Source organism: Mustelus asterias, chromosome 6, assembly GCF_964213995.1.
Source record: "Mustelus asterias chromosome 6, sMusAst1.hap1.1, whole genome shotgun sequence".
In the NCBI taxonomy this organism is placed as follows: Eukaryota; Metazoa; Chordata; class Chondrichthyes; order Carcharhiniformes; family Triakidae; genus Mustelus; species Mustelus asterias.
Genome location: NC_135806.1, coordinates 146,366,217 through 146,393,411, shown reverse-complemented (window position 1 = coordinate 146,393,411; position 27,195 = coordinate 146,366,217). Strand labels below are relative to the sequence as shown.

The window sequence follows — 27,195 nt, the reverse complement described above, 5'->3', positions numbered from 1 at the left end:
ATAAATGTAGTGAACAAACCAACTGCCTTCTCCTCAGCCTGGTCCTGTGGAACAGGCCTTTATCAATCCCTCGATTGATAAAGGCCAGCACACCATACGCCTTCTTAACCACCTCCTCCACCTGCAGGGCCGATTTTAGAGTCCTATGGACCCGGACCCCAAGGTCCTTCTGATCCTCTACCGTACTAAGAGTCTTTCCCTTTATATTGTACTCCTTCATCCCATTTGACCTGCCAAAATGGACCACTACGCGTTGATCTGGGTTGAAGTCCATCTGCCATTTGTCCGCCCAGTCTTGCATCCTATCTCTGTCCCTCTGTAACCTCTGACATCCCTCCAGACTATCCACAACCCGACCAACGTTCGTGTCGTCGGCAAACTTACCAACCCATCCCTCCACTTCCTCATCCAGGTCATTTATGAAAATGACAAACAGCAAGAGTCCCAGAACAGATCCCTGGGGCACACCACTGGCGACCGACCTCCATTTAGAAAAAGACCCATCTATACACACTCTCTGCCTCCTTTGGGCAAGCCAGTTCTGGATCCACAGGGCAGCAGCCCCTTGGATCCCATGCCCTCTCATTTTTTCTAGAACATAGAACATAGAAAGCCACAGCACAAACAGGCCCTTCGGCCCACAAGTTGCGCTGATCATATCCCTACCTCTAGGCCTATCTATAGCCCTCAATCCCATTAAATCCCATGTACTCATCCAGAAGTCTCTTAAAAGACCCCAACGAGTTTGCCTCCACCACCACCGACGTCAGCCGATTCCACTCACCCACCACCCTCTGAGTGAAAAACTTACCCCTGACATCTCCTCTGTACCTACCCCCCAGCACCTTAAACCTGTGTCCTCTCGTAGCCTTGCATGGGGGACCTTATCGACCTTTCTATGAGATTCCTATAATCCTAACCAACTCTTAACCTGTTTTTTAACTCCTTTCACAGGATGTGGGTGTCTCTGGCTGGGCCAGCATTTATTGGCCATCCCTTATTACCCTTGAACTGAGTGGCTTGCCAGGCCATTTCAGAGGGCATTTAAGAGTCAACCACATTACCTAAGAAGAAATTTTATATTTACGTAAAGGGAAAGTAGGTGGTCAGTAGAAATGTTGGTCCATTAAGGACCAAAAGTGGGGACATTGTCAATGACTGGGGGGAAATGGCAGGAAGTCTCGAGGAAATTAATAGTGGATTGGGACTGGGATTGTGTACCATTTATGTAAGTAAAACATTGATAATGAGCAAATTAATGGAACCAAAGAGTGACAAATCCCCAGAACCTGACGGTTTCCATCGGAAGGTGTCAAAGGAAGTGGGGGAACACATTATAGATGTCCTAACTATAATCATGGAGTGATAGAATTGCTGCAGTGCAGGAGGAGGCCATTCGGCCTGTTGAATCTGCGCCAACTCTCCAGCAGAGCATCTTTACCCAGTCCCACCCCTTGCCATATACCCGTACCCCACGCATTTATCCCGCTAATCCCCAACCTACACATCTTTGGACATTAAGAAGCAATTCAGCACGGTCAATCCATCTAACCTGCACATCTTTGGACTGTGGTAGAAACTGGAGCACCCGAAGGAAACCCACGCAGACACAGGGAGAACGTGCAAACTCCACACAGACACCCAAGGCGAGAATCGGACCCGAGTCCCTGGTGCTGTGAAGCAGCAGTGCTAATCACCATGCCACCCATGATCTTTCAGAGTTCCTGAGATTCCAGAGTTGTCCCTCTAGTTTGGAAAATTGCCTGTCATTCCACTTTTTATGGGTGGAAGATGAAAACCAGGGAATTACAGACCAGTTATCCTGATATTAGTGCTGGGGAAATTATTGGAGTCTGTAATCAAGGGTAGGGTAACTGGTCACCTCTCAAATTATCAGTTAATCAGGGTGAGCCAGCATGGGTCCATGACAGGTAGTTCAGTCATGATAAAGAGCGCTGAATGTTTTGAAAAGGTGACTGAGGTAGTGGACAGGGAAATATCTATGGATATTGTTGATATGAACCTCCAGAAGCATTTGCTAGTCCTACATATAAAACTGCTAACTACGATAGAAGCCCACAGCATTGAGGGCAGATTCCTGGCTGGAAAATGGTGACAGAATGTACAGATAATGGGTAGGTATTCAAATTGGCAGCTGTGACTAGTGGTGTCCCACAAGAATCAGAGGTCGGGCCTCAATTATTGAAGATATTTATTAATGACTTGGATAATGGCAGTCACATCTACATTTGCTGATGACACAAAGTTAGGCAGCATTGTGGACAGTGTAGATGATAGCCTAAAATTGCAAAGGGATATTGATAGACTCGGGGAGTGATCTTGAGCTTGAGAATCTCACAAGGTGATCAGTTACCCTATCGTTGATTACAAAGTCCAATAATTTCCCCATCACTGATGTCAGGATAACTGATCTGTAATTTCCTGATTTTCCTCTTTTACCCTTATAAAAGTGGAGTGACATGAGCAATTTTCCAATCTGGGGAGACGACTCCGGAATCTCGGGCGGGGGGGGGGGGGGGGGTCCAGAACTAGGGGTCATAGTTTGAGGATAAGGGGTAAACCTTTTAGAACTGAGGTGAGGAGAAATTTCTTCACCCAGAGGGTGGTGAATGTGTGGAATTCACTACCACAGAAAGTAGGCCAAAACATTGTCTGATTTCAAGATATAGCTCTTGGGGCTAAAGGGATCATGGCGGGGGGGCGGGGGAGCAGAATCAGGGGATTGAATTTGAGGATCAGCCGTGATCATAATGAATTATGGAGCCCAAACACTGATCCCTGCGGTGCCCCGCTAGTCACACCTGCCGTGTATTTGTCGACCCACAACAAGACAAATGCTGAGAAGTGTGAGGTAATTCACTTTGGTAGGAATAACAGATGTGTTGAGTATAGGGCTAACGGGAGGACTTTGAATAGTGTGGAGGAGCAGAGGGATCTAGGTGTATGTGTGCATAGATCCCTGAAAGTTGGGAATCAAGTAGATAAGGTTGTTAAGAAGGCATATGGTGTCTTGGCGTTTATTGGTAGGGGGATTGAATTTAGGAGTCGTAGCGTTATGTTGCAACTGTACACAACTCTGGTGCGGCCGCACTTGGAGTACTGTGTGCAGTTCTGGTCCCCACATTACAGGAAGGATGTGGAGGCTTTGGAGAGGGTGCAGAGGAGGTTTACCAGGATGTTGCCTGGTATGGAGGGGAGATCCTATGAGGAGAGGCTGAGGGATTTGGGATTGTTTTCGCTGGAAAGGCGGCGGCTAAGAGGGGATCTTATTGAAACATATAAGATGATTAGAGGTTTAGATAGGGTGGATAGTGATAGCCTTTTTCCTCTGATGGAGAAATCCAGCACGAGGGGGCATGGCTTTAAATTGAGGGGGGGTAGTTATAGAACCGATGTCAGGGGTAGGTTCTTTACCCAGAGGGTGGTGAGGGATTGGAATGCCCTGCCAGCATCAGTAGTAAATGCGCCTAGTTTGGGGGCGTTTAAGAGATCCGTAGATAGGTTCATGGACGAAAAGAAATTGGTTTAGGTTGGAGGGTCACAGTTTTTTTTTTAACTGGTCGGTGCAACATCGTGGGCCGAAGGGCCTGTTCTGCGCTGTAATGTTCTATGTTCTATGAATGTTAATCTGATACTGGGATTCCCTTCTGCCTCTGCAGTTGTATGGAGAGTTTGCCGATCATTTCCGTCTCTCAGAGTGTAAGCTGGCCATCATCCACTGTGCAGGCCATTCCGACACCATCCTTGTACAAACCCTTTGGCAAGAAATCATTGAGAAAGGTGAGTGATATGTGGAAGTCTAATCATCTTCCTTTCTGTGCTTTTCTTTGCTTGTTTCTCTGATGTAATCAATTATTATTTTTCAGAATTGTGTGACAGCAGGTTGATGAGTTCTATGGATCGGATGCAGACCCTGAGTATGAAACTTGTGTCTCTGGGAAAACTTTACGCTGGGACTCCACGCTATTTCCCACTTGGTACGTATGTTCCATTGCACCCCGGCCGCCCCCCCCTCCCTGCACCCCGGCCAACTCCCCTTCCTACACCCTGGCCGCCTCCCCCCACCCCCCTCCCTGTCAGGCACAGTACAGATGGAATATATCTCCAGGGAGATTCCTTATCCCCACTCTCCTTCCAGACTTTTCTTTCCCTACCTCTTCCTTCATTTACCAGCCCCCCCGACCCCCTCTCCTGCACCGCCCATTCTCTCAGCCCCCCGCCCCCCCCCTCCCCGTCAGTCACAGTACAGATGGAATGTATAGAAACATAGAAAAACTACAGAACAAAACAGGCCCTTCGGCCCCACAAGTTGTGCCGAACATATCCCTACCTTTTAGGCCTACCTATAACCCTCCATCCTATTAAGTCCCATGTACTCATCCAGGAGTCTCTTAAATGACCCGATTGAGTTTGCCTCCACCACCATTGATGGCAGCCTGTTCCACTCGCCCACCACCCTGTGTGTGAAAAACTTCCCCCTAACATCTCCCCTGTACCTACCCCCCAGCACCTTAAACCTGTGTCCTCTCGTCGCAGCCATTTCCACCCTGGGAAAAAGCCTCTGAGAGTCCACCCGATCTATGTCTCTCAACATCTTGTACACCTCTATTAGGTCTCCTCTCATCCTACGTCTCTCCAAGGAGAAAAGACCAAGCTCCCTCAGCCTATCCTCATAAGGCATGCCACTGAATCCAGGCAACATCTCCAGGGAGATTCCTTATCCCTCACTCTCCTTCCAGCCTTTCCTTTCCCAACCGCTCCCTTCGTTTACCAGCCCCCCCACCCCCCCACCCCCTCTACCTGCCGCCTCTCCTGCCCCACGGCCGCTTCCCCCCCTGCACCGCGGCCCCCCTCCCCCCTGCACCCCGGCTGCCCCGCCCCCCCTCCCTCCCTCCCTGCACCCTGGCCGCCTCCCCCTCCCTCCCTGCACCCCAGCCATTCTCTCCCCCCCCCCCCCCCCCTTTCCGTGCACCTCGGCCGCCCCCTCCCTGCACCCCAGCCACCGCCCAACCCCCCTCCCTCCCTGCACCCCCCCCCCCCCCCCCCCCCCCCCCCCCCCTGCCTGCACACGCCGGCCGCACCCCCTCCCTCCCTGCACCCCGCCACCCCCACCCTGCACCACGGCCGCCAACCCCCCTTCCCTGCACCCCGGCTGTCCTCTCCCCCCCCCCGCCCTCCCTGCACCCCAGCCGCCGCCCCATCCTCCCTCCCTGCACCCCCCCCCTACTTCCCTGCACACCAGCTGCACCCCCCTCCCTGCACCCTGGCAGCCCCCCCCCCCCCCCCCCCCCCTCCCTCCCTGCACCCCGGCTGCCCCCTCCCTGCCCAACCCCCCCTCCGTCCCTGCACCCTGGCCGCTGCCACTGCACCCCAGCCGCCGCCCCCCTCCCCCCCCTCCCTGCACCCCGGGCGGCACGGTAGCAGAGTGGTTAGCTCGGAAAGTGTTTATATGGAGTAAGGGGAAATATGAAGACATTAGACAACAAATTAGAGGAGTAAATTGGAAGGAGGTATTCTCGGGGAAATGTACTGAAGAGAGGTGGCAGTTTTTCAAGGAATGTCTGTCCAGAGTTCTACAGGACAACGTTCCGAGCAGACAGGGAGGTGTTGTTCAGTTAAAGGAACCGTGGTGCACGAAAGCTGTCGAGAAGAAAAGGAAAGCAGACAAAAGGCTCAGAGAGCTTGGCGAAGATAGGGATTTAGAAGAGTATACGGCTTGTAGGAAGGGACTAAAGAAGGAAATTAGGAGAGCCAGAAGGGGGTCACGAGAAGGCCCTGGCAGTTAGGATTAAGGAGAACCCTAAGGCGTTCTATAAATATGTGAAGAGTAAAAGGATAAGACGTGAAGGAATAGGGCCTATAAAAGGTGAAGGTGGGAAAGTCTGTACGGAACCAGTAGAAATGGCAGAGGTGCTCAATGAGTATTTTGCCTCGGTTTTCACAGAGGAGAAAGACCTGGGTGGATGTACTGCGGGCGTGCGGTGGACTGAAAGGATTGAGTATGTGGACTTTAAGAAAGAGGCTGTGCTGGAATCTTTGAATAGCATCAAGATAGATAAGTCGCCGGGTCAGGATGGGATGTACCCCAGGTTACTGTGGGAGGCGAGGGAAGAGATTGCAGATCCTCTGGCGATGATCTTTGCGTCGTCGATGGAGACGGGAGAGGTGCCGGAGGATTGCGGATGTGGTTCCTATTTTCAAGAAGGGGAATAGGGATAGCCCAGGAAATTACCGACCGGTGAGTCTAACCTCAGTGGTTGGTAAACTGATGGAGAAGATCCTGAGGGACAGGATATATGAGCATTTAGAGAGGTTTAGTATGCTCAAGAATACTCAGCATGGCTTTGTCAAGGGCAGATCGTGCCTTACGAGCCTGGTGGAGTTCATCGAAAATGTGACTAAACACATTAACGAAGGGAAGGCGGTAGATGTGGTTTATATGGATTTTATCAAAAATGAGAGGGCATGGGATCCAAGGGGCTGCTGCCCTGTGGATCCAGAACTGGCTTGCCCAAAGGAGGCAGAGAGTGTGTATAGATGGGTCTTTTTCTAAATGGAGGTCGGTCGCCAGTGGTGTGCCCCAGGGATCTGTTCTGGGACTCTTGCTGTTTGTCATTTTCATAAATGACCTGGATGAGGAAGTGGAGGGATGGGTTGGTAAGTTTGCCGACGACACGAACGTTGGTCGGGTTGTGGATAGTCTGGAGGGATGTCAGAGGTTACAGAGGGACAGAGATAGGATGCAAGACTGGGCGAACAAATGGCAGATGGACTTCAACCCAGATCAACGCGTAGTGGTCCATTTTGGCAGGTCAAATGGGATGAAGGAGTACAATATAAAGGGAAAGACTCTTAGTACTGTAGAGGATCAGAAGGACCTTGGGGTCCGGGTCCATAGGACTCTGAAATCGGCCCCGCAGGTGGAGGAGGTGGTTAAGAAGGCGTATGGTGTGCTGGCCTTTATCAATCAAGGGATTGAGTTTAGGAGTCCGGGGATAATGATGCAGCTATATAAGACCCTCATCAGACCCCACTTGGAGTACTGTGCTCAGTTCTGGTCGCCTCATTACAGGAAGGATGTGGAAAAGATTGAAAGGCTGCAGAGGAGATTTACAAGGATGTTGCCTGGATTGAGTGGCATGCCTTATGAGGATAGGCTGAGGGAGCTCGGTCTTTTCTCCTCGGAGAGACGTAGGATGAGAGGAGACATAATAGAGGTATATCAGATGTTGAGAGGCATAGATCGGGTGGACTCTCAGAGGCTTTTTCCCAGGGTGGAAATGGCTGCTACGAGAGGACACAGGTTTCAGGTGCTGGGAGGTAGGTACAGGGGAAATGTTAGGGGTAAGTTTTTCACACAGAGGGTGGTGGGCGAGTGGAATCGGCTGCCGTCAGTGGTGGTGGAGGCAAACTCCTTTGTTTGCTTCTAAGTCTTTTAAGAGACTCCTGGATGAGTACATGGGACTTAATAGGATGGAGGGTTATAGGTAGGCCTAAAAGGTAGGGATATGTTCGGCGCAACTTGTGGGGCCGAAGGGCCTGTTTTGTGCTGTAGTTTTCTTTGTTTCTATGTTTCTAAAGCATGATTTCTGCCTTGTCCATAAGACATAGGAGCAGAATTAGGCCACCCGGCTCATCGAGTCTGCTCCGCCATTCAATCATGGCTGATATTTTTCTCATCCCCATTCTCTTTTGAGACAATTTATGATGAATGTCCCTTTTGACATTCATCATCTTCCGTACCTCACATGGTTAGATGCAGTTTCACAGCGATGTATGCGGCCAAGTGTGAGATTTAAACAGCTGACAACAGGGACCAGAGTCACGTTAATCAAAGGAATCGGGATGAGGAGGAGGGGGATTGCGGAGTAGGCAAGGGAAGAGGAGGGAGAGTGGGGAGGAATGGGGGGATAGAGAAGGGGAGTGGGGAAGGAGTTGAGGGAAGAGGAGGGCAAAGGAGAGATGGAGGGGGTGTGAGGGAAGTAGGAAGTGACAGTGGGCCTGTGTCCTCAATGACCAGAAGCAAACATCAAGCTTGCAGAGCTGGAGAATTGAAGAAAGTGACCTGTGTGGGGTAGAGTCATGTGGATATGCATGAGGTTGCTCTTGTTCCTTATCTAGAATTTCTGGTCCAGTACCTGGAGCAGCAGTCCTGTGTGCTTAACTGGGACACCGGCTTTGTGACCTTCACCATGCAAGAAATAGGAATTTCTCTACCCAGACTGCTGGAGGTGTATAATCAACTCTTCAAAACACGGGTAAGGGTGAAAAGTTGAAGTGTTCAGAGCTCTGAATCTGTATGAATGTCTCAGCTTATCTCCTGTCAATGTTATCGTGTTACATGTTAACCCCCAATGAGGTGAGCTTGTGTGTCTGTGTGTAGGTGAGAGAGTGTGGATGGGAGTGAGCGTGTATGTGTGGGTGAGAGTACGTGTGAGTGGGTGTGTGGGTCATTGAGTAAAGATGTGCAGAAAATGCCCTTTGGCCCATTGAGTCTGTACTTACAATATCTACCGCTAAAGGCACACTAATCTCATTTTCTTGCACTTGTCCCATATCCTTGAGTGTTATGATATTTCAAGTGCTCATCCATATATTTGATTTGATTTATTATTGTCACATGTAATGGTATACAGTGAAAAGTATTGTTTCTTGCCCGCTATACAGACAGCATACCGTTCATAGAGAAGGAAACGAGAGAGTGCAGAACGTAGTGTTAAAGTCATAGCTAGGGTGTAGAGAAAACTCAACTTAATGCGAGGTAGGTCCATTCAAAAGTCTGACAGCAGCAGGGAAGAAGCTGTTTTTGAGTCGGTTGGTACCTGACCTCAGACTTTTGTACCTTTTTCCCGACGGAAGAAGGTGGAAGAGAGAATGTCCAGGGTGCGTGGGGTCCTTAATTATGCTGGCTGCTTTTCCGAGGCAGCGGGAAGTGTAGACAGAGTCAATGGATGGGAGGCTGGTTTGCGTGATGGATTGGGTGACGTTCACAACATTTTGTAGTTCCTTGCGGTCTTCGCAGAGCAGGAGCCCATACCAAGCTGTGATACAACCATAAAGAATGCTTTCTATGGAGCACCTGTAAAGGTTGGTGAAAGTCATAGCGGACATGCCAGATTTCCTTAGTCTTTTGAGAAAGTAGAAGCGTTGGTGGGCTTTCTTAACTATAGTGTCAGCATGGGGGGACCAGGACAGGTTGTTGGTGATCTGGACACCTAAAAACTTGAAGCTCTCGACCCTTTCTACTTTGTCCACGTTGATGTCGACGAGCATGTTCTCCTTTACGCTTCCTGAAGTCAGTGACAATCACCTTCATTTTGTTGACATTGAGGGAGAGATTATTGTCACCGCACCAGTTCACCAGATTCTCTATCTCATTCCTGCGCTCTGTCTCATCACTGTTTGAGATCTGACCCACTATGAAAAGAATGACTAGGGTAAGATTAGGGCCAGTCAAGGACAGTAGTGGGAAGTTGTGCGTGGAGTCTGAAGAGATAGGAGAGGCACTAAATGAATATTTTTCGTCGGTATTCACACTGGAGAGGGACAGTGTTGTCGAGGGGCGTACTGAGATGCAGGCTGTTGGACTGGACGGGATTGAGGCTCATAAGGAGGAGGTGTTAGCAATTCTGGAAAGGGTAAAAATAGATAAGTCCCCTGGGCCGGATGGGATTTATCCTAGGATTCTCTGGGAGGCTAGAGAGGAGATTGCAGAGCCTTTGGCTTTGATCTTTGTGTCGTCATTGTCTACAGGAACAGTGCCAGAAGACTGGAGGATAGCAAATGTTGTCCCCTTGTTCAAGAAGAGGAGTAGGGACAACCCTGGTAATTATAGACCAGTGAGCCTTACTTCTGTTGTGGGCAAAGTATTGGAAAGGATTATAAGGGATAGGATTTATAATCACCGAGACAGGAATAATTTGATTAGGGATAGTCAGCACGGTTTTGTGAAGGGTAGGTCGTGCCTCACAAACCTTATTGAGTTCTTTGAGAAGGTGACCCAAGAGGTGGATGAGGGTAAAGTGGTTGATGTGGTGTATATGGATTTCAGCAAAGCGTTTGATAAGGTTCCCCATGGTAAGCTTTTGCAGAAAATACGGACACATGGGATTGAGGGTGATTTAGTGGTTTGGATCAGGAATTGGCTAGCTGTAAGAAAACAGAGGGTGGTGGTTGATGGGAAATATTCATCCTGGAGTTCAGTTACTATAGGTGTACCGCAAGGATCTGTTTTGGGGCCACTGCTGTTTGTCTTTTTTATTAATGACCTGGATGAGGGCGTAAAAGGATGGATTAGTAAATTTGCGGATGACACTAAAGTCGGTGGAGTTGTGGACAGTGCGGAGGGAAGTGGCAGGTTACAGAGGGATATATATAAGCTGCAGAGCTGGGCTGAGGGGTGGCAAATGGAGTTTAATGCGGAAAAGTGTGAGGTGATTCACTTTGGAAGGAGTAACAGGAATACAGAGTACTGGGCTAATGGTAAGATACTTGGTAGTGTGGATGAACAGAGGGATCTGGGTGTCCATGTGCATAGATCCCTGAAAGTTGGCACCCAGGTTGATAGGGTTGATAAGAAGGCGTATGGTGTGTTAGCTTTTATTGGTAGAGGGATTGAGTTTTGGAGCCACGAGGTCATGCTGCAGATGTACAAAAGATGTACAAAACTCTGGTGCGGCCGCATTTGGAGTATTGCATACAGTTCTGGTCGCCGTATTATAGGAAAGATGTGGAAGTGTTGGAAAGGGTGCAGAGGGGATTTACCAGGATGTTGCCTGGTATGGTGGGAAGGTCTTATGAGGAAAGGCTGAGGGACTTAAGGTTGTTTTCATTAGAGAGAAGAAGGTTAAGAGATGACTTTAATAGAGGCATACAAGATGATCAGAGGATTAGATAGGGTGGATAGTGAGAGCCTTTTTCCTCGGATGGTGATAGCCAGCACGAGGGACATAGCTTTAAATTGAGGGGTGATAGATATAGGACAGATGTCAGATGTAGGTTCTTTACTCAGAGAGTAGTAAGGGCGTGGAATGCCCTGCCTGCAGCAGTAGTGGACTCGTCAACGTTAAGGGCATTCAAATGGTTATTGGATAAACATATGGATGATATTGGAAAAGTGTAGATTAGAGGGGCTTTAGATTGGTTTCACTGGTCGGCGCAATATGAGGGCCGCAGGGCCTGTACTGCGCTGTAATGTTCTATGATGATGTCGTCAGCAAACTTGAAAATAGAGTTGGAAGGAAATTTGGCCACACAGTCATAGGCATATAAGGAGTATAGTAGGGGGCTGAGAACACAGCCTTGTGGGGCACCTGTGTTGAGGATGATCGTGGAGGAGGTGTTGTTGCCTATCCTTACTGATTGTGGTCTGTGAGTTAGGAAGTTCAGGATCCAGTCGCAGATGGAGGTGCCGAGGCCCAGGCCACGGACTTTGGAGATGAGTTTTGTGGGAATAATGGTGTTAAAGGCTGAGCTGTAGTCGATGAATAGGAGTCTTGACATAGGTGTCTTTGTTATCTAGGTGTTCCAGGGTTGAGTGCAGGGCCAGGGAGATAGCGTCTGCTGTGGACCTGTTGCGGTCGTTGGCAAACTGCAGTGTATCCAGGTAGTCCTGAAAGCTGGAATTGATTCGTGCCATGATTAGCTTTTCAAAGGATGATGGTTGTCTTCTTAAAGCAGCTAGGGACCTCAGGTTGTTGTAAAAAGAACATAGAACAGTACAGCACAGAACAGGCCCTTCGGCCCACGATGTTGCGCTTGATCTGAAACCAAGATCAAGCTATCCCACTCCCTATCATCCTGGTGTGCTCCATGTGCCTATCCAATAACCACTTAAATGTTCCTGAAGTGTCTGACTCCACGATCACTGCAGGCAGTCCATTCCACACCCCAACCTGTGTAAAGAACCTACCTCTGATATCCTTCCTATATCTCCCCACCATGAACCCTATAGTTATGCCCCCTTGTCAGGGGAGTGGGAAAAGGAGTTGCAGTCCAGAAGTCAGTGAGGGTGGTGAGGTATTGGGGAAGGTATCAGGGTCAAGGGTGGGTACCGGTAGACAGGAAGGTGGATTGAAGTGTGTCTACTTCAATGCAAGGAGCATCCGGAACAAGGTAGATGAACTTGGGGCGTGGATTGGTACTTGGGACTACGATGTTGTGGCCATTACGGAGACGTGGGTAGAACAAGGACAGGAATGGTTGTTGGACGTTCCGGGGTATAGATGTTTCAGAAAGTGTCGGGAAGCTGGTAAAAGAGGTGGATGAGTGGCATTGTTAATCAAGGATAGTTTAATGGCTGCGGAAAGGCACTTCGAGGGAGATCTGCACACTGAGGTAATATGAGCTGAGGTTAGATAAAGGAAAGGAGCGGTCACGTTGTTAGGAGTTTACTATAGGCCCCCAAATAGTAATAGAGATGTGGAGGAAGAAATTGCTAAGCAGATTATGGATATGTGTAGGGGTCACAGGGTAGTTGTCATGGGGGACTTTAACTTTCCAAATATTGATTGGAACCTTTGTAGGTCAAATAGTTCGGATGGGGCAGTTTTTGCGCAGTGTGTGCAGGAGGGTTTCCTGACACAATATGTGGATAGGCCGACAAGAGGTGAGGCCACATTGGATTTGGTACTGGGAAATGAACCGGGCCAAGTGTTAGATTTGGTTGTGGGAGAGCACTTTGGAGATAGTGACCACAATTCGGTGTCTTTTGTTATTGCAATGGAGAGGGATAGGACCGTACGGCAGGGCAAGGTTTACAATTGGGGGAGAGGTAATTATGATGCGATTAGGCAAGAATTAGGGGGCATAAGTTGGGAACAGAAACTGTCAGGGAAAGGAACTAATGAAAAGTGGAACTTTTTCAAGGAACAAATACTGGGTGTCCTTGATAGGTATGTCCCTGTCAGGCAGGGAGGAAATGGCCGAGTGAGGGAACCATGGTTCACGAAAGAGGTGGAATGTCTTGTGAAAAGAAAGAGGGAAGCTTATGTAGGGATGAGGAAACAAGGTTCAGATGGCTCGATTGAGGGTTACAAGTTAGCAAGGAATGAGCTGAAAAAGGGGCTTAGGAGAGCTAGGAGGGGACACGAGAAGTCCTTGGCGGGTCGGATCAAAGAAAACCCTAAGGCTTTTTACTCTTATGTGAGGAATAAAAGAATGACCAGGGTGAGGTTAGGGCCGGTCAAGGACAGTAGTGGGAACTTGTGTATGGAGTCAGTAGAGATAGGCGAAGTGATGAATGAATACTTTTCTTCAGTGTTCACCAAGGAGAGGGGCCATGTTTTTGAGGAAGAGAAGGTGTGACAGGCTAATAGGCTGGAGGAAATAGTTGTTCAGAGGGAGGATGTACTGGCAGTTTTGAATAAACTGAAGGTCGATAAGTCCCCTGGGCCTGATGAAATATATCCTAGGATTCTTTGGGAGGCAAGGGATGAGATTGCAGAGCCTTTGGCTTTGATCTTTGGGTCCTCGCTGTCCACGGGGATGGTGCCAGAGGACTGGAGAGTGGCGAATGTTGTTCCTCTGTTTAAGAAAGTGAATAGAAATGACCCTGGTAATTATAGACCGGTTAGTCTTATTTCGGTGGTTGGTAAATTGATGGAAAAGGTCCTTAGAGATGGGATTTACGACCATTTAGAAAGATGCGGATTAATCCGGGATAGTCAGCACGGATTCGTGAAGGGCAGGTCGTGCCTCACAAATTTGATAGAATTTTTTGAGGAGGTAACTAAGTGTGTTGATGAAGGTAGGGCAGTTGATGTCATATACATGGATTTTAGTAAGGCGTTTGATAAGGTCCCCCATGGTCGGCTTATGATGAAAGTGAGGAGGTGTGGGATAGAGGGAAAGTTGGCCGATTGGATAGGTAACTGGCTGTCTGATCGAAGACAGAGGGTGGTGGTGGATGGAAAGGCACCATGGTTCAGCAGGCCATTCAAGGGGAGGAAGTAAATAGGCAAGTTGTAGTTGTAGGGGATTCTATTATCAGGGGGATAGATAGGATCCTTTGTGAGCAGGATAGAGTGTCCCGCATGGTATGTTGCCTGCCCGGTGCTAGGGTGCGGGACATCTCTGACCGGCTTGAAAGGATACTGGAGAGGGAGGGGGAGGATCCAGTTGTTGTGGTCCATGTTGGTACCAACAACATAGGCAAGTCTAGGAAAGAGGACCTGTTTAGAGATTATAAAGAGCTAGGATTCAAATTAAAAAACAGGTCCTCAAGGGTCATAATCTCCGGATTACTGCCCGAGCCACGTGCAAATTGGCATAGGGAGGCAAGAATAAGGGAAGTTAACACGTGGCTGAAAGAGTGGTGTGGGAAAGAGGGGTTCTTTTTCATGGGACACTGGCATCAGTTTTGGGGCAGGGGGGACCTATACCGTTGGGATGGTCTCCACCTGGACCGAGCTGGGATCAGTGTTCTGGCGAAGAGAGTAAATGGGGTGGTCAATAGGACTTTAAACTAGAGATTGGGGGGGAAGGGAAAGTCAGGGAACCAAGAGGTGAAGGAATCAGTGGGAAGCTGCTTAGGATTACAAAAAATCACGAAAAGACAGCACTCAGGAGAGGTTACGATAGTCCCCATCTCACAAAATATGACACAGTGTCTGGAAAGGCTCAGTAAACCAAGGTCCACCACACTACGAAAACAAAAAGGGACGGTCAATAGGGAATTAAAGGTGCTATATTTAAATGCCCGCAGTGTCCGGAACAAGGTAGATGAGCTTGTGGCCCAGATTGTGACTGGCAGGTATGATGTGGTAGGCATCACAGAGACGTGGTTGCAGGGGGTTCAGGACTGGCAGTTAAACATCCAGGGATTCACAACCTATCGAAAAGACAGAGAGGTGGGTAGAGGGGGCGGGGTTGCCTTGTTAATTAGAAATGAAATTAAATCAATAGCACTAAACGACATAGGGTCAGACGATGTGGAGTCTGTGTGGGTAGAGTTGAGGAACCACAAAGGCAAAAAAACCATAATGGGAGTTATGTACAGGCCTCCTGACAGTGGTCAGGACCAGGGGCACAAAATGCACCACGAAATAGAAAGGGCATGTCAGAAAGGCAAGGTCACAGTGATCATGGGGGATTTCAATATGCAGGTGGACTGGGTAAATAATGTTGCCAGTGGACCCAAAGAAAGGGAATTCATTGAATGTTTACAGGATGGCTTTTTGGAACAGCTTGTGATGGAGCCCACGAGGGAACAGGCTATTCTGGACTTAGTGTTATGTAATGAGCCAGACGTGATAAAAGATCTTAAAGTAAGGGAACACTTAGGAAGCAGTGATCATAATATGGTAGAATTCAGTCTGCAATTTGAAAGAAGGAAGGCAGAATCAGATGTGAAGGTTCTACAGTTAAATAAAGGTAATTACAGGCGCATGAGGGAGGAACTGACAAAAATCGACTGGAAGCAGAGCCTAGTGGGAAAGACAGTAGAACAGCAATGGCAGGAGTTTCTGGGAGTAATTGAGGACACAGTGCAGAGGTTCATCCCAAACAAAAGAAAGGTTATCAGAGGGGGGATTAGGCAGCCATGGCTGACAAAGGAAGTCAGGGAATGCATCAAGGCAAAAGAGAGAGCCTATAATGTGGCAAAGAGTAGTGGGAAGTCAGAAGATTGGGAAGGCTATAAAAACAAACAGAGGATAACAAAGAGAGAAATAAGGAAGGAGAGGATCAAATATGAAGGTAGGCTAGCCAGTAACATTAGGAATGATAGTAAAAGTTTCTTTAAATACATTAAAAACAAACGGGAGGCAAAAGTAGACATTGGGCCGCTCCAAAATGACGCTGGTAATCTAGTGATGGGAGACAGGGAAATAGCTGAGGAACTTAATAAGTACTTTGCGTCAGTCTTCACAGTAGAAGACACAAGTAATATCCCAACAATTCAGGAAAGTCAGGGGGCAGAGTTGAATATGGTTGCCATCACAAAGGAGAAAGTGCTAGAGAAACTAAAAGGTCTGAAAATTGATAAATCTCCGGGCCCAGATGGGCTACATCCTAGAGTTCTAAAGGAGATAGCTGAAGAAATAGTGGAGGCGTTAGTTATGATCTTTCAAAAGTCACTGGAGTCAGGGAAAGTCCCAGAGGATTGGAAAATCGCTGTTGTAACCCCACTGTTCAAGAAGGGAACAAGAAAAAAGATGGAAAATTATAGGCCAATTAGCCTAACCTCAGTTGTTGGCAAAATTCTAGAATCCATCATTAAGGATGAGATTTCTAAATTCTTGGAAGTGCTGGGTCGGATTAGGACAAGTCAGCATGGATTTAGTAAGGGGAGGTCGTGCCTGACAAACCTGTTAGAGTTCTTTGAAGAGATAACAAATAGGTTAGACCAAGGAGAGCCAATGGATGTTATCTATCTTGACTTCCAAAAGGCCTTTGACAAGGTGCCTCACGGGAGACTGCTGAGTAAAATAAGGGCCCATGGTATTCGAGGCAAGGTACTAACATGGATTGACGATTGGCTGTCAGACAGAAGGCAGAGAGTTGGGATAAAAGGTTCTTTCTCAGAATGGCAACCGGTGACAAGTGGTGTCCCGCAGGGTTCAGTGTTGGGGCCACAGCTGTTCTCTTTATATATTAACGATCTAGATGACGGGACTGGGGGCATTCTGGCCAAGTTTGCCGATGATACAAAGATAGGTGGAGGGGCAGGTAGTATTGAGGAGGTGGGGAGGCTGCAGAAAGATTTAGACAGTTTAGGAGAGTGGTCCAAGAAGTGGCTGATGAAATTCAACGTGGGCAAGTGCGAGGTCGTACACTTTGGAAAAAAGAATAGAGGCATGGACTATTTTCCAAACGGTGACAAAATTCATAATGCTAAAGTGCAAAGGGACTTGGGAGTCCTAGTCCAGGATTCTCTAAAGGTAAACTTGCAGGTTGAGTCCGTAATTAAGAAAGCAAATGTAATGTTGTCATTTATCTCAAGAGGCTTGGAATACAAAAGCAGGGATGTACTTCTGAGGCTTTATAAAGCACTGGTTAGGCCCCATTTGGAGTACTGTGAGCAATTTTGGGCCCCACACCTCAGGAAGGACATACTGGCACTGGAGCGGGTCCAGCGGAGATTCACACGGATGATCCCAGGAATGGTAGGCCTGACATACGATGAACGTCTGAGGATCGTGGGATTATATTCATTGGAGTTTAGGAGGTTGAGGGGAGATCTGATAGAAACTTACAAGATAATGAACGGCTTAGATAGGATGGACGTAGGGAAGTTGTTTCCATTAGCAGGGGAGACTAGGACGCGGGGGCACAGCCTTAGAATAAAAGGGAGTCACTTTAGAACAGAGATGAGGAGAAATTTCTTCAGCCAGAGAGTGGTGGGTCTGTGGAATTCATTGCCACAGAGGGCTGTGGAGGCCGAGACGTTGAGCGTCTTCAAGACAGAAATTGATAAATTCTTGATTTCTCGAGGAATTAAGGGCTATGGGGAGAGAGCGGGTAAATGGAGTTGAAATCAACCATGATTGAATGGTGGAGTGGACTCGATGGGCCGAATGGCCTTACTTCCGCTCCTATGTCTTATGGTATTGGAGGCAGGTTGCTAGCGGAGTGCCGCAGGGATCAGTGCTTGGTCCTCTGCTTTTTGTGATTTTTATTAATGACTTAGAGGAGGAGGCTGAAGGGATTTTTATTAATGACTTAGAGGAGGAGGCTGAAGGATGGATCAGTAAATTTGCTGATGACACCAAGATTGGTGGAGTAGTGGATGAGGTGGAGGGCTGTTGTAGGCTGCAAAGAGACATAGATAGGAAGCAAAGCTGGGCTGAAAAATGGCAAATGGAGTTTAACCCTGATAAATGTGAGGTGATTCATTTTGGTAGGACGAATTTAAATGTGATTACAGGGTCAAAGGTAGGGTTCTGAAGACTGTGGAGGAACAGAGAGATCACTTTATCTATCCCCTTTCATCATAAGCCGACCATGGGGGACCTTATCAAACGCCTTACTAAAATCCATGTATATGACATCAACTGCCCTATCTTCATCCACACACTTAGTTACCTCCTCAAAAAATTCAATAAAATTTGTGAGGCACGGCTTGCCCTTCACGAATCCGTGCTGACTATCCCGGATTAATCCGCATCTTTCTAAATGGTCGTAAATCCCATCCCTAAGGACCTTTTCCATCAATTTACCAACCACTGAAGTAAGACTAACCGGTCTATAATTACCAGGGTCATTTCTATTCCCTTTCTTAAACAGAGGCCAACGTTCACTCTATCTATCCCCTTCATCATTTTATTAACCTCTATTAAGTCTCCCCTCAGCCCCCTCCTCTCCAGAGAGAACACCCTAGCTCCCTCAACCTTTCCTCATAAGACCTACCCTCCAAACCAGGCAGCATCCTGGTAAATCTCCTCTGCACTCTTTCCAGCGCTTCCACATCCTTCTTATAGTGAGGTGATCAGAACTGCACACAATATTCCAAATGTGGTCTCACCAAGGTCCTGTACAGTTGCAGCATAACCCCACGGCTCTTAGAACATAGAACAGTACAGCACAGAACAGGCCCTTTGGCCCACGATGTTGTGCCGAGCTTTATCTGAAACCAAGATCAAGCTATCCCATTCCCTATCATCCTGGTGTGCTCCATGTGCCTATCCAATAACCGCTTAAATGTTCCTAAAGTGTCTGACTCCACTATCACTGCAGGCAGTCCATTCCACACCCCAACCACTCTCTGCGTAAAGAACCTACCTCTGATATCCTTCCTGTATCTCCCACCACGAACCCTATAGTTATGCCCCCTTGTAACAGTCTTCAACACACTTACTAATGAAGTCAGTTACTGGAGTGGCATACTCGTTCAGGATGGTTGCAGAGTTTTAAAATATTTTTTAAAGTTATAAAGTTTCCAGCCTTCACTACCTTCCCAGGCAGTGCATTCCAGATTCCCACCACCCTCTGACTGAAAAGGCCTTTTCTCAAATCAGCTCCGAATCTCCTGCCTGTCATCCTAAAATTCTGCCTCCTCGTATTGACCACGCAACCAAGGGGAACAGCTGCTCCCTATCCACCCTGTCCATACACCTCATAATCTTATACACCTCAACCATGTACCCCCTCAGCCTTCACTGCTCCAGAGAAAACAATAAGAAGTCTCACAACACCAGGTTGAAGTCCAACAGGTTTATTTGGTCGCAAAAGCAACTAGCTTTTGGAGCGCTGCTCCTTCATCAGATGATGAAGGAGCAGCGCTCCGAAAGCTAGTTGCTTTTGCTACCAAATAAACCTGTTGGACTTTAACCTGGTGTTGTGAGACTTCTTATTGTGTTAACAAAGAACAGGAACAGGCCCTTCGGCCCTCCAAGCCCATGCCGCTCCCTGGTCCAAACTAGACCATTCTTTTGTATCCCTCCATTCCCACTCCGTTCATATGGCTATCTAGATAAGTCTTAAACGTTCCCAGTGTGTCCGCCTCCACCACCTTGCCTGGCAGCGCATTCCAGGCCCCCACCACCCTCTGTGTAAAATATGTCCTTCTGATATCTGTGTTAAACCTCCCCCCCTTCACCTTGAACCTATGACCCCTCGTGAACGTCACCACCGACCTGGGGAAAAGCTTCCCACCATTCACCCTATCTATGCCTTTCATAATTTTATCTCCCCTCATCCTCCGTCTTTCCAGGGAGAACAACCCCAGTTTACCCAATCTCTCCTCATAACTAAGCCCCTCCATACCAGGCAACATCCTGGTAAACCTCCTCTGTACTCTCTCCAAAGCCTCCACGTCCTTCTGGTAGTGTGGCGACCAGAACTGGACGCAGTATTCCAAATGCGATCAAACCAACGTTCTATACATCTGCAACATCAGACCCCAACCTTTATACTCTATGCCCCATCCTATAAAGGCAAGCATGCCATATGCCTTCTTCACCACCTTCTCCATCTGTGACGTCACCTTCAAGGATCTGTGGACTTGCACACCCAGGTCCCTCTGCGTATCTACACCCTTTATGGTTCTGCCATTTATCATATAGCTCCTCCCTACATTATTTCTACCAAAATGCATCACTTCGTATTTATCAGGATTGAACTCCATCTGCCATTTCTTTGCCCAAATTTCCAGCCTATCTATATCCTTCTGTAGCTTCTGACAATGCTCCTCACTATCTGCAAGTCCTGCCAATTTTGTGTCGTCCGCAAACTTACTGATCACCCCAGTTACACCCTCTTCCAGATCATTTATATAAATCACAAACAGCAGAGGTCCCAATACAGAGCAATTAGTTGTAAGTATTCGCATTCCAACCATTATTCATGTAAATTGAGTTTGTGTCTTTATATGCTGTTTGTGAACAGAATTCCCACTCACCTGAAGAAGGGGCTTGCAACTCCGAAAGCTTGTGTGGCTTTTGCTACCAAATAAACCTGTTGGACTTTAACCTGGTGTTGTTAAACTTCTTACTGTGTTTACCCCAGTCCAACGCCGGCATCTCCACATCATGAACACCACTAGTCACAGGCCTCCAGCCGGAAAAAGACCCTTCCACTACCACCCTCTGTCTTCTGTGACCAAGCCAGTTCTCCACACATCTAGCCACCTCCCCCTTTATCCCATGAGATCCAACCTTTTTCACCAGGTTTTGACCCTCAGCCTACCATGAGGGACTTTGTCAATCAATTTACTAAAGTCCACATAGAAATCATAGAAACCCTACAGTGCAGAAGGAGGCCATTCGGCCCATCGGGTCTGCACCGACCACAATCCCACCCAGGCCCTACCCCCACATATTTATCCACTAATCCCTCTAACCTACGCACTTTAGGATTCTAAGGGGCAATTTTTAACCTGGCCAATCAACCTAACCCGCACATCTTTGGACTTTAGACGACATCCACGGCCCTTCCCTCGTCAACCATTCTGGTCACTTCTTCAAAAAACTCCACCAGGTTAGTGAGGCATGACCTCCCTCTCACAAAACCATGCTGACTATCGTTAATGAGTTTATTCCTTTCTAAATGCGCATACATCCTATCTCTAAGAATCTTCTCCAACAACATCCCCACCACGGACGTCAAGCTCACCGGCCTATAATTACCCGGGTTATCCTTCCTACCCTTCTTAAATAACGGGACCACATTAGCTATCCTCCAATCCTCTGGGACCTCACCTGCGTCCAGTGACGAGACAAAGATTTGCGTCAAAGACCCAGCGATTTCATCTCTCGTCTCCCTGAGCAGCCTTGGATAGATTCCATCAGGCCCTGGGGATTTGTCAGACTTTATATTCTCTAACAAACCTAACACTTCCTCCCTTGTAATGGAGATTTTCTCCAATGGTTCAACACTCCCCTCCGAGACACTCCCAGTCAACACATCCCTTTCCTTTGTGAATACCGATGCAAAGTATTCATTTAGGATCTCCCCTACTTCTTTGGGCTCCAAGCATAATTCCCCACTTTTGTCCCTGAGAGGTCCGATTTTTTCCCTGACAAATCTTTTGTTCCTAACGTATGAATAAAATGCCTTGGGATTCTCCTTAATCCTGTCTGCCAAGGACATTTCGTGACCCCTTTTTGCCCTTCTAATTCCCCGTTTGAGTTCTTTCCTACTTTCTTTGTACTCCTCCAGAGCTCCCTCCGTTTTTAGCTGCCTGGACCTAACATACGCCTCTCTTTTCTTTTTGACCAGTCCCTCAATTTCCCTGGTTATCCACAGTTCTCGAATCCTACCCTTCCTATCCTTCTTTTTTACAGGCACATGCCTGTCCTGTAGCCCTAACAACTGTTCCTTAAATGACTCCCACATGCCAGATGTGGATTTACCCTCAAACAGCCTCTCCCAATCAAGAGCTGCCAATTTCTGCCTAATCCCATTAAAGTTAGCCTTCCCCCAATCCAACACCTTACCCTTGGGACACCACTCATCCTTTTCCATCACTATCCTAAAGCTAACAGAATTGTGGTCACTATTTGCCACATGCTCCCCTACCAAAACTTTGAAGACCTGACCGGGCTCATTCCCCAGTACTAGATCCAGTATAGCCCCCTCTCTCGTCGGGCTAGCTACATATTGTTCCAAAGAACCTTCCTGTACGCATTTTACAAATGCCTCCCCATTCAGACTCCCAGCCCTACCCGATTTCCAGTCTATACCAGGGAAATTGTATTCTCCCACTACAACAACCCTATTTTTCCTGCACCTATCCATTATCTCCTGACATATCCGTTCTTCCACTTCCCTTGGGCTGTTGGGGGGCCTGTCGTATACCCCCAACATAGTGACTGCGCCCTTCCTGTTTCTGAGCACCACCCACAGTGACTTGTTAAACGACCCCTCTGAATTGTCCTCCCTCTGCACCGCTGTACTATGCTCTCTAACTAACACTGCTACTCCCCCACCTCTTTTGGCCCCTCCTCTGTCTTGCCTAAAACACAGTCAATCAAACAGCTTTGTGTCCTATTACTGAGCCAGTTTCTGATCCTTCTCGCCAAGTTTCCCTGAATTCCATGTGCTTTAACCTTCTCATAGAAACATAGAAGACAGGAGCAGGAGGAGGCCATTTGGCCATTCGAGCCTGCCTCATCATTCATCACGATCACAGCTGATCATCCAACTAAATAGCCTAATCCTGCTTTCTCCACACAACCTTTGATCCCATTTGCCCCAGGTGCTATATCCAGCCGCCTCTTGAATACATTCAATGTTTTGACATCAACTACTTCCTGTGGTAATGAATTCCACAAGCTCACCACTCTTTGGATGAAGAAATGCCTCCTCATCTCTCTCCTAAATGGTCCACCCTGAATCCTCAGACTGTGACCCCTGGTTCTGGACTACCCCACCATCAGGAACATCCTCCCTACATCTACCTTGTCTCGTCTTGTTAGAATTTTATAAGTCTCTATGACATCCCCCCTCATTTATCTGAACTCCAGCGAAAACAATCCTCATACATCAGTCCCGCCATCCCCGGAAACCTTCACTGCACTCCCTCAAGAGCAAGAACATCCTTCCTCAGAAAAGGAGACCAAAACTGCACACAGTACTCTAAGTGTGCCCTCACCAAGGCCCTGAATAATTGCAACAACACATCCCTGCTCCTGTACTCGAAACCTCTCGCAATGAAGGCCAACATACCATTTGCCTTCTTCACCGCCTGCTGCACCTGCATGCTTACCTTCAATGACTGGTGCACAAGGACACCCAGGTCCCGCTGTACACTCCCCTCTCCCAATTTACAGCCATTCAGGTAGTAATCTGCCACCTTGTTTTTGCTTCCAAAGTGAGTCATAGAGGTTTACAGCATGGAAACAGGCTCTTAGAATCATAGAAACCCTCGAGTGCAGAAAGAGGCCATCTGGCCCATCGAGTCTGCACCGACCACAAAGAACAATACAGCACAGGAACAGGCCCTTCGGCCCTCCAAGCCTGCGCCGCTCATGTGCACAACTAGACCATTCGTTTGTATCCCGCTATTCCCAGTCTGTTCATGTGGCTATCTAGATAAGTCTTAAACGATCCCAGCGTGTCCGCCTCAATCACCTTGCTTGGCAGTGCATTCCAGGCCCCCACCACCCTCTGTGTAAAATACGTCCCCCTGACATCTCTGTTGAACCTTGCTCCCCTCACCTTGAACCTGTGACCCCTTGTGTTCGTCACCTCCGACCTGGGAAAAAGCTTCCCACTGTTCACTCTATCTATGCCTTTCATAATTTTATACACCTCTATTAGGTCGCCCCTCATCCTCCGCTTTTCCAGGAAGAACAACCCCAGTTTACCCAATCTCTCCTCATAACTAAGACACTCCATACCAGGCAACATCCTGGTAAACCTCCTCTGCACTCTCTCCAAAGCCTCCACGTCCTTCTGGTAGTGTGGCGACCAGAACTGGACGCAGTATTCCAAATGTGGCCTAACCAACGTTCTATACAGCCGCAACATAGAACATAGAACAGTACAGCACAGAACAGGCCCTTCGGCCCACGATGTTGTGCCGAGCTTTATCTGAAACCAAGATCAAGCTATCCCACTCCCTATCATCCTGGTGTGCTCCATGTGCCTATCCAATAACCGATTAAATGTTCCTAAATGCAACATCATATGCCAACTTTTATATTCTATGCCCCGTCCAATAAAGGCAAGCATGCCATATGCCTTCTTCACCACCCTCTCCACCTGTGCTGCCACCTTTAAGGATCTGTGGACTTGTACACCCAGGTCCCTCTGTGTGTCTATACTCTTGATGATTCTGCCATTTATTGTATAGCTCCCCCTTACATTAGATCTACCGAAATGCATCACTTCGCATTTATCTGGATTATATTCCATCTGCCATTTCTCCGCCCAATGTTCCAGCCTATCTATATCCTGCTGTATTCTCTGACAATGTTCATCACTATCCACAACTCCAGCAATCTTTGTGTCGTCCGCAAACTTACTGATCACACCAGCTACATCTTCCTCCAAATCATTTATTTATATCACAAACAGCAGAGGTCCCAGTACAGAACCCTGCGGAACACCACTAGTCACAGACCTCCAACCGGAAAAAGATCCCTCCACTGTTACCCTCTGCCTTCTATGGCTAACACAGTAAGAGGTCTCACAACACCAGGTTAAAGTCCAACAGGTTCATTTGGTAGCAAATACCATAAGCTTTTGGAGCGCTGCTCCTTCGTCAGATGGAGTGGAAATGTGCTCTCATACAGTGCACAGAGACACAAAATCAAGTTACAGAATACTGATTAGAATGCGAGTCCTAATCGCATAATAGAATGCGCATTCCAAATCAGTATTCTGTAACTTGATTTTGTGTCTCTGTGCACTGTTTGAGAGCACATTTCCACTCCATCTGATGAAGGAGCAGCGCTCCAGAAGCTTATGGTATTTGCTACCAAATAAACCTGTTGGACTTTAACCTGGTGTTGTGAGACTTCTTACTGTGTTCACCCCAGTCCAACGCCGGCATCTCCACATCATGACTTCTATGGCTAAGCCAGTTCTCCACCCATCTAGCGAGCTCACCTTTTATCCCGTGAGATTTAACCTTTTGCACCAGCCTGTCATGAGGGACCTTGTCAAACGCTTTACTAAAATCCATATAGACGACATCCACGGCCCTTCCCTCGTCAATCGTTTTTGTCACCTCCTCAAAAAACTCAACCAAATTTGTGAGGCATGACCTCCCTCGTACAAAACCATGCTGTCTATCGCTAATGAGATTATTCCGTTCTAAATGCGCATATATCCTATCTCTAAGAATCTTCTCCAACAATTTCCCTACCACGGACGTCAAGCTCACCGACCACAATCCCACCCAGGCCCTACCCCCATATCCCTACATATTTACCCGCTAATCCCTTTAACCTACGCATCTCAGGACACTAAGGGGTAATTTTAGCATGGCCAATCAACCTAATCAGCACATCTTTGGACTGAGAGGAAACCGGAGCACCCGGAGGAAACCCACGCAGACACGAGGAGAATGTGCAAACTCCACACAGACAGTGACCCAAGCCGGGAATCGAACCCAGGTCCCTGGAGCTGTGAAGCAGCAGTGCTAACCACTGTGCTACCATGCCGCCCCAACTTATCTTCGGCCCAACTTGTCCATGCCGCCCTTTTTTTTTAAACCCCTGAGCTAATCCCAATTGCCCGCATTTGGCCCATATCCCTCTATACCCATCTTACCCATGTAACTGCATATGCCATTGATTTGCCCACTCACCCAAACTGTCCAGATTGTCACAAGGTACCGCATGGTAGGTTGTTGCATAAGGATAAATCTCTCGGGATCCAGGGTGAGGTATCTAAATGGATAAAAAATTGGCTTCTTGACAGAAGCCAGAGGATGGTTGCAGAGGGTTGTTTTTCAAACTGGAGGCCTGTGACCAGCGGTGTGCCTCAGGGATCAGTGCTGGGTCCACTGTTATTTGTCATTTATATTAATGATTTGGATGAGAATATAGGAGGCATCGTTAGTAAGTTGCGGATGACACCAAGATTGGTGGCATCGTGGACAATAAAGAAAGTTATCTCCGATTGCAACGGGATCTTGATCAATTGGGCCAGTGGGCTGACAAACGGCAGATGGAGTTTAATTTAGATAAACGCGAGGTGATGCATTTTGGTAGATTGAACCAGGGCAGGACTTACTCAGTTAATGGTAGGGCATTGGGGAGAGTTACAAAACAAAGAGATATAGGGGTACATGTTCATAGCTCCTTGAAAGTGGAGTCACAGGTGGACAGAGTGGTGAAGAAGGCATTCAGCATGCTTGGTTTCATCAGTCAGAACATTGAATACAGAAGTTGGGACGTCTTGTTGAAGTTGTACAAGACGTTGGTAAGGCCACAATTGGAATACTGTGTACAGTTCTGGTCACCCTATTGTAGAAAGGATATTATTAAACTAGAAAGAGTGCAGAAAAGATTTACTAGGATGCTACCGGGACTTGATGGATTGAGTTATAAGGAGAGGCTGAATAGACTGGGACTTTTTCTCTGGAGTGTAGGAGGCTGAGGGGTGATCTTATCGAGGTCCATGAAATAATGAGGGGCACAGATCAGCTCGATAGTCAATATCTTTTCCCAAAGGTAGGGGAATCTAAAACTAGAGAGCATAGGTTTAAGGTGAGAGGGGAGAGATACAAAAGAGTCCAGAGAGGCAATCTTTTCACACAGAGGGTGGTGAGTGTCTGGAACAAGCTGCCAGAGGTAGTAGTAGAGGCTGGTACAATTTTGTCTTGTAAAAAGCATTTAGACAGTTACATGGGTAAGATGGGTATAGAGGGATATGGGCCAAATGTGGGCAATTGGGATTAGCTTAGGGGTTTAAAAAAAATGGCGGCATGGACAAGTTGGGCCGAAGGGCCTGTTTCCATGCTGTAAACCTCTATGACTCTATAAATGAAGTTTAGTAGGATTTCTTTCACACTGAAATTAAGTTACTGTGAAAATCCCCTCGTCGCCACACTCCGGCAGCTGTTCGGGAGAATTTAGCATGGCCAATGCACCTAACCAGCACATCTTTGGACTGTGGGAGGAAACTCACGCAGACACGGGGAGAATATGCAAACTCCACACAGACAGTGACCCAAGCCGGGAATCGAACCCAGGTCCCTGGTGCTGTGAGGCAGCAGCGCTAACCACTGTGCCACCATGCCGCCTCTTGCTGAAGGATCTCTGCATACTCGTCACAGTTCGC

At 47.8% G+C, this 27,195-nt stretch overlaps 1 protein-coding gene across 1 annotated transcript in view; it reads left to right on the top strand.

Annotated features, from left to right (window-relative positions):
• nup155 (nucleoporin 155) overlaps positions 1 to 27,195 on the top strand; it is a 425,601-nt gene that overhangs the window by 390,298 nt on the left and 8,108 nt on the right. Inside the window, exons 32-34 of the mRNA XM_078215282.1 lie at positions 3,681 to 3,801; positions 3,888 to 3,998; positions 8,143 to 8,279. Of these exons, the coding sequence (XP_078071408.1) occupies positions 3,681 to 3,801; positions 3,888 to 3,998; positions 8,143 to 8,279 (369 nt within the window). The remainder of the gene's footprint in view (positions 1 to 3,680; positions 3,802 to 3,887; positions 3,999 to 8,142; positions 8,280 to 27,195) is intronic.